This window comes from Notothenia rossii (assembly GCF_949606895.1).
Source record: "Notothenia rossii genome assembly, chromosome: 10".
In the NCBI taxonomy this organism is placed as follows: domain Eukaryota; kingdom Metazoa; phylum Chordata; class Actinopteri; order Perciformes; family Nototheniidae; genus Notothenia; species Notothenia rossii.
Genome location: NC_136908.1, coordinates 57,150,480 through 57,158,455, shown reverse-complemented (window position 1 = coordinate 57,158,455; position 7,976 = coordinate 57,150,480). Strand labels below are relative to the sequence as shown.

The 7,976-nt window shown below is 39.5% G+C and overlaps 2 protein-coding genes across 4 annotated transcripts in view; one reads left to right on the top strand and one right to left on the bottom strand.

Moving 5' to 3' along the window:
- The first annotated feature begins 416 nt into the window (after positions 1 to 416).
- On the top strand, positions 417 to 6,255 carry cdkn1d (cyclin-dependent kinase inhibitor 1D). Of its 2 annotated transcripts, none has more exons than XM_079656089.1 (3): positions 417 to 591; positions 2,938 to 3,401; positions 3,582 to 6,255. In XM_079656089.1, the coding sequence occupies exons 2-3, from the start codon at positions 2,948 to 2,950 to the stop codon at positions 3,638 to 3,640; spliced, it is 513 nt and encodes a 170-aa protein (XP_079512215.1). In that variant the 5' UTR covers positions 417 to 591; positions 2,938 to 2,947; the 3' UTR covers positions 3,641 to 6,255. The 2 variants fall into 2 exon arrangements, with proteins under 2 accessions (XP_079512215.1, XP_079512216.1); XM_079656090.1 differs by lacking the exon at positions 417 to 591 and adding an exon at positions 2,164 to 2,746.
- slc37a3 (solute carrier family 37 member 3) overlaps positions 4,067 to 7,976 on the bottom strand; it is a 17,462-nt gene continuing 13,552 nt past the window's right edge. For both annotated transcript variants that reach the window (XM_079656087.1, XM_079656088.1), the window contains one exon: positions 4,067 to 7,969. In XM_079656087.1, the coding sequence (XP_079512213.1) occupies positions 7,877 to 7,969 (93 nt within the window). In that variant the 3' untranslated portion in view covers positions 4,067 to 7,876. The remainder of the gene's footprint in view (positions 7,970 to 7,976) is intronic.

The following is a 7,976-nucleotide window of genomic DNA, read 5'->3' as shown; positions in this document are numbered from 1 at the left end:
TTTGGATTAATAAAGTCAAATATAAACAAAATGTATAAGATTAGTTACACCTGGATTAACATTCACAAGCAGTATACAAAGTGATTAAAATAAGTCACCACACTTTACCATATTTGATACAACACAATAATGCATAAAAAATAGCCTACTAAAACATACATATTATTCTGAAACGGGCCAATCTGCATTTATAACGAGTTCTGGTTCTTTAAGTATTAATGCTAATACTTTTACTTGAGTAACATTTTGAATGCAAGGCTTTTTTTCTGTTTAAATACTCCTCCTTTGTTTTGCATCAATGCTCAGTATTGTATCTTGTGTTCGGTTATCGCGTTGTTTACATGTGCGTGCTGACTGTTTTTAAAAAGGGATACCACGTGACTAACTGCTCCAGTAGTAGGACGTCCCCGCGGTCTCTACAGTACAGACAAGTATTAGATAAGACGACAAGAAGGAGGACCCTCCCGTGGGCAGTGGCTCTAAAACCCTTCAACGTGACTGTTTTCACGGAGCTGTCAGAAAATACATCTCATTCCTCTGGATAAACTGTGACGAGTTTGTGGAAGAAACTATTGAATACTGACGCGAATGGTAAGAGGGAAATTTACGCTTCCTTGTTTTTGTGTTACGTTATTCTTTCATGTATTCGACTTTGGGTTTATTTTGCACTTGTTATATAAAGATTTGAACTAAAATGTATGGAGTTTTAGTTGTTCTTAACCGCTATAGCAGTCGTTGTCAATGTCAATATTTTTGAGACGGTACGTTTTATTGACTTTATGTTACATTATTCTTATTTGGGTTTATTTTGTATTTGTGAGAGATTAATTTGAACTGAAAAGTAGTTTTAGTAGATTGTAACCGCTTTGGCAGTCTTTAGTACACATTTTAATACTTTGAGACGGTAATGTACGTTTTATTGACTTTATATTACATTGTTCTTTCACTCATCCTTATTTGGGTCTATTTTGTATTTGTTATGTATACATTTAAACAAAAATTGTTGTAGCTTTAGTAGACTTTAACGGTACCGCTTTGGCAGTCGTTAGTAGGCTACACATTTGTAATACTTTAAGATATTGACGCGGATGGTAAAACGGAATATAGGCCTACGGCTTTTTTTTTACGTTACAATATTCTTTTACGTATTGTTCTTTAGGTTCATTTTTTATTGATGCATTTGACCCAAAATGTATGCGGTTTTGGTATATTTTAAACGCTTTGGCAGACGTTAGTACCCAATTTGGGTAGCCAATGCTCGTGTTAACGTTTTTTAATGCTTTGTTGCTGGTTATATTTAAATCATTATTTTGTTGATGTTTTGTGTGTTGGGATGCAGGGTGTCGGTCGCTCATTGACCCACATCCGCAGCAGTGAATCTAACTGCGTCACCAAGATATTTCTCGACAGTTGAGTCACATTACAAAGCCTTTAAGTGAAATATCCGGTGGTATTTTGTTCAATATTGCACCATAATACTTTGTGGCTGCAGAAATAGTTGGTGCATTTAAAATGTTGTTTTTCTGTAATCTGGGACACCGAGCAGTAACCTGATCTCCAAACCGCGCCCACTCCTTTTTCGACACAAACAACAACTTTCACGCAGAGAGAGCAGCCCTGTAGTTACAAGAAAACACTTGTGGTTTTGGTTTTGTGTTGCTACATCAAGTATTTTTTCCTATTTATCCATGTGTAAAGAATATATAAATGAGAACAATGAAGCTGTACGGTTTACATGTATCATTAGTAGTAATTACAGTAGTACGCATTAAGTAAATGTGTGAATTTGTCGCCCTCTGTGGTTTCCAGCCTTTCCAATACATGGTTTTTAACAGGTTGAACAAGTATAAGACATGGTCAAATGACAGACTGTTAGACTTGTGAAAGTGCTTTAGAGCTGTATTTTGTTGGTGTCAAACACTTGTCCAACGCTTTTTTTGTACTTAGTTAAGCAAGCCAACCAAGGCTTTCCAATTATTTGTATTTCTGTAAAATATATATTTGGTGCAGGGCTGTTTTAACCCACAATGGGACCCTCCTTTAGCATCCCACTTTCATTATCCACTTACTTTGTGCAGATTTGATGAGATGGAAATATATTGAGGTGAATGCACATACAGTCTATCTATGAACCATATAATTGTCAATATCAACTGAAATGTTTTACTACAATGATTGGGCAAATGGTCCGATGGTCTTTGAGTGGAAAAAAAACCCTTTTTTTGTTCAGAAATCTGGACCAGTATTATGCAACAATTACTATCAGGAAAACATTTGACGCCTTACATAGTGTAATCTATCAGCAGCAGAACCATATATCTCTCTGCCCTAAAGCCCATCCCATACAACACATATCTTCATTTAGGGCCTACGCACAGCTGATAGAAGTACTGACGCACAGAGGGATGTGGTTATCTTCCACCTACTTGAAAAATTCACTATAGGCTGTAGGTGTTATAAGACCAAGCTGGTAAAGCATGCTAAAAATCCATCTCTGAAGAGAAAGCATGGCTCTAATTGAATTCTAGATGCAGATAGCTGCTGGGGAATGTGGGAAACATTCCTCACACGAAGCCCATATTTTTTTTGTGTGTGACCTGCAGACCTTAACGTTGGACCTTTGACTGGCCGACACCAGAGCAGGTGGAGAATCAGGTCCTCTGACACGGCAGGGCAGTGGATTCTGCTGGAGATTTATTTGGTGTTGGTTCAGTTACCTGTTGCTGGAGGAGTAATTACTCAGCAGGTTAGGGCACATGTGTATTTGATCACGTAAAACACAAGAGGGCTGGTGTGTCGGGGGGGGGGGGGGGGGGAGTTTGGGCACTTAATAGCTTGTGTGTTTGGAAGTAATCTTTGCCAGTAAAAAAAACCAGATCACACCGCAATAAAACTCTGCAGGCCTCACACTCAACCTCTGACCTTCCTCTCATGCAGGGACCTGACGATGGACTCTCCATCAACACCATCAGCAGGACCAGCATCTAACACAGGACTTTCACGCCTGGGGGGCATTGAAGACTTGACATTAAAGATGGGGCCGTCACGGAGGAACCTCTTCGGGCCCGTGGACCACCAGCAGCTGCAGCAGGACTTCCAGCGGCTGCTCTCAGTTAACTTGGAGGTGGCAAACAAGCGCTGGAACTTCAATTTCCAGAGCGATATGCCGGGAGAGGAGTCCACCATCCAGTGGGAGTCGCTCAGGTACCAGGACGTGCCGGTGTTTTACCACGGCTGCACGGTTAGGTCGGTGGGGAAAAGACGGACATTGTCTTCGTCAAGCGAGGCGTCCCCGGGGTCCAGCAGCTCGTCCGGGTGTGGGGACGAGTATCCGGAGGTGTCCACAAGGGAGTACTACCGGATCCAACGGCAAAGAAAACGGAGACAGTCTACCATCACAGGTTAGTCCACCAAATGCTTTAAACAAAGCAATCGCAATTTGTGGTATGCTTACTCTTTTTCTTGCCAAGAGTTGAAGTCCAACTGTTCCTTGGCATTATGCAAAGTGACAAGCAGCAGATTTTGTGCAATGCAGCAAATCTATTTCCGCTGACTTTGCATTGTTTTCTTTCCCTCTACAGATTTCTTCAAAGTGAAGAAGACGAAGTTCCTGCATTACAAAGGTTCTTCTCGGCAGTAGAAAAGCACACATCGAACCGATGGACGATCACCTAGTGGTCGACATCCGTCTACAGGTCACCTCACATTGATGTGTCACATCATATGTATATTTATGTAGCAATTTGTGACTGACTGTTCACAAGCTCATTCAGCGGGGGCTTTAAAACTTCTCTGACAACATATACCTTAGATTTCAGCAAAAGGAAGCTACCATTTTTATAGTTCATCAAGCTCAGACGGTTTTGTAGATAATTATAAATGTTTTATGTATTCTGTTTTCCTCATCTTTAAACTGTGAAACTTATTTGAATGCACTCTTAACAACATAACACAGGCTCTAGTATTGAGAGGTTCATTTTCTTCTGAATGGGCCTTGGATTTTGACCTCAGTCCTTGACCTTTTTCTCGCTCTTGCTAAAAGTCATAAGAGGTTTTGATTAGCCGAGTTACTATTCCTGGCCTCGTGCCACACTTAGCCTTTCAGTCTCACCCCGGGGCTGCGATAGCACGAGTCGAGCCAGGGGTCAAAATCTCACCTAGGGCTCAAAATCTGGCAGCTCGACTGTGATTAGCTGCAGGGCAAAGGTCAGCGCTGGAAGTTTAGCTATGAGCTAATGCGGCCGTCGCTGTACAACAGTGACTTAAATAGCTATTTGATTATTTATTTATTATTCACAATGCTAAATTGTAAAAAAAAAAAAAAACGTAGAAACAAAAAAATAGACATGCAATGCATTAAACGAGATTAGACAAGGTGTTTTTTTCTTTTTTTTTAACTTTTATTGTTATTACACAGTAGGCCTACTTACTATTTAACAAAATGTTTTCTCTGCATTTGACCCATCCTAGTGTTAGGAGTTTTTGGAATCCTGTGCCATTAGTGCCCAAAAAAGTTAGGAGTTGTTGCCACTTACTAATACTGGCCGTTTATATTTAACAACATAATAACTGCTAATCATATTAGCTTTCTGCTTTGCATTGTTGCATAATGGGCTGGTCAAATCTTATGGCAGCAGACCAAAACATACCTATAACTTTAGTCAGCTTCATGCGTGTAATAATGTAGCATTTGATCAGTGTGTCGCAGCTCAGAGGAACCCATGAAGAGTCGAGCTGCTTCACTTTTCTGTCTCTGTTCCCTTCTATACGTGCTCGTGTGTAAACACAGATCTGATTGTGTATGAGTGTTTCGGTTTGGTGTGAATCTTGAGGTTTGTGGCAGCTGAGGCAGATAAAACCAAAGACAAATTACTGTGCCATTAAATTAGAAACATTTATACAGGTCGCTCATCGGTCACAGAGGGTCTCAAACAAGTCTTGGTCTTTAGATAAGATGTGTTCCTACAGTCGTTTTAATTTGTTAATGGAAAACAAGCCATAATCAGGATTAATCCATTCTACCTCATGAATTCAGTGAAACAAACACATGTCATTTAAATGAAAGACAACTAAACCAATGCAGCTCGGGGTTGTTTTCGTCTGCAGGCAAAAGAGAGACAGAAACCAGGGGGGGGGGGGGGGGGGGAGGTCTATTATTTTGTTGTGGTAAAAGCTGTCGAGGTTCAGCGCTTAGTGTAGGGTTTCACATCATGTAAAAGAGTCAGTGTGTCAGAGAGGGGCCCCGCTCCGAGCTGAGGAAACTAGGGTTCCTCAGGAGGAGGGGGGGGGGGGAGGCAGCTATTGTTGTCTCTCCCTTCCTTTGCTCCCACATAAATAAAGCAGAGGACTATTCAAGGGGGGGAAAGGGAAAAGCTTTAATAAGGGAACCTTCCCCAGAAAGTGTTCAGACCCCTTCATGGATCGAGGGGTTTCCCCAGCCAGTCAAGTGGCCGCGACTCACACACTCTTTTGTTTATCTCAGTCCGCCGTCAGGAATCAACCCCCTCAGTCAGCCAAAGACTGTCATTAAAGCAGTCGTTCATAAATCTGTTACTCCTATAAGGCGCTGTTTCCCAGATCTAAAAAATAGCAAGCATGGCTTTTTGAAATGATTTGATAATTTACAGGATTTCTTTGTCAATGTATCAGTGTGTTTGTGTGTGTAAGAGAATGTGTGTGCACCAGACGAAACTTTAAAAAAAATCTATATTAACTTATGAGTTATGCTTGCGGTATAACTAATTGTGTCTTCTGGACCTATATATTTGCACTACTTTAAAACATTATTGACAAGTTCATTTAAAAAAGTTCCCTGAGAACAGGTTGTACTTTTTTCACATTGAGAATTTGTGGCAGCATTGTTGGTGTTTCTTAAGTCTGTTTGGTGGAAAAACTAAATTAAAAAAACCTGTTTCGATAAAGTTAGTTAGTGTCTCGTTGTGCCCAAGCAAACTTCCCTTTTCAAAATCACGTGACGCAGCTATATCGAAGTGTAGCCTTATTTGTTTTTGTATATGCATGAATGTATGATAATCCAACTTTTGTAATAATTGTATTATAATTTAATGCTGGTTTATGCTCCCTTTCAACATGTAAGAAGTGTATTTGTGTAGGATCATATCCTTTTTGATAATAATTGTAAAGATGTATTGCTGGGTTGTCGGTGCTTTGTAAAATGCCTTTCAAATGTGTCGATTTCATATAGCGTGCTCTAAATAATAAAATGAATGTATGAGATTCATATAAACTACAAAATGCTGGTCTGAAGTTTTTGTTTCCACTCTGGTTTTAGTTGTTAGGCATGGATGTATTACTAAGAGCAGTTTATTCACTTATAGCGACCCCTGGTGGACTGCAGTGACATTGCACACAGTCAATTACCTGGAAATGTACCAAAAACCCTAAAAGAAAACAATAGAACTAAATTCATTTAAAAAATCCCCCCATTTGTATTTTATCTGACATATTTTATACATTACTCACAATTTACAAAATGTAATTTGCATTTATTTAAAATGAAAATTTGCATTTACATCGGTTAAAAGTACACATAAATAAAGATAAAACAAAAAGACACCACAGATAGTGTAATTTACATTCTTTTACACAAAGTCGAGACTCGTTCTTAGCTCCGGGGCTCTTGGTTTAGTGCGTGGAACACGTCTCACATCACAGATGATGGCACGAAGAAGCCCTGATGTCAACGTCTCCACATGTTAAAAGCACTTAAAGTGGTTATAAGCAGGGGAGCAAACTACTTGGTTTTTCTGTTCGCTATAAAATCACAAATTAAAGTCTCTTTTTTACAGATTTCAACCAAAATCATCTTTGCTTAAAAATGAAGGCTGGTTTTTGACACTGCTAAGACATAAAGCTGGTGTTTCATGAACATTTCCCCACTCAAACTTAGACATAAAGTATTTTACCTTGAAAATGTAATAAATCTGTTCAAACACAGATTCACAAACGTGCAACTTCACACAAGAAACAAATTGTGTTTTTTCTAAAATGTCAGTATGCACTTCACACCTAAATGTGCAATAGGCATGCTACACTGAAAACTAAATGTGAGACGTGGGTTTTTCGTCAGAATTGTGTTTCTGTCAGTTAAAAGGGTGTTTGTGAAAGTGTTTTTTAAAACAACCGTGTGTGTGACGTAAGACACTGAAACTTAAAAAAGGAATAAGCATATATCAATCCCTGACTGACATATATTATAAAGAGAAATGAGAGAACCAGTCCCCTAATACAGTAACCTGATTACACAAAACTGTACACAAGAGAAATCAAAGCTTCCCAAAACCCTGCTAAGGTCTGAGTGGTTCGTTAAAAATCTTTAAGACTTGTTACTGGACTACAGTGCAATATTATTCATCTGGACCAAAAATATCATACATATCTACAAAAGCTGACAATCAATTTATACATTACAATTATTATTCACATTCTTCAGGCAACTGAAAGTCTCAGAGGGCTTGATCTTAACTAAAGAGCTTCTTATCTAAAATTCAAATCTTATTTTTACATCCATTTAAATCCTTAAATATGTACAGTAGTAGTGTGATGGTGCAGATTGGACAGCAAAGTCCATTTTAAAAGTATATTCTTTTAAAACCAGCATTCAGTTTAAACTTCATATCTTTGATTTCACACTAAAATAATTGAGCATTTACACTTTTAGGCTTCTAGTGACAGGATAAGACTGCAGTGTTGTGCCCTGTGGCTGCGCCCATGGGTGGGAACCGTCCTGGCTGTGTGGAACAACAGCCCACCAATTTTTTCCATCTCCCAAAACTCACCTAAAATGAGCAGTTTGTGAGCTGCGTTGTCACTCGATAAGAGTAGCAACATTACAGCTGACAGGACGATGGAGCGTTCACAGCTGGCGACGCAGCGCTTGTCTTTCTCTCCACATCTCACGCACCTCTTTGTGGAGCAAAGGAGTGATGAACACAATGCTGCCCGCCGTCTGTAGC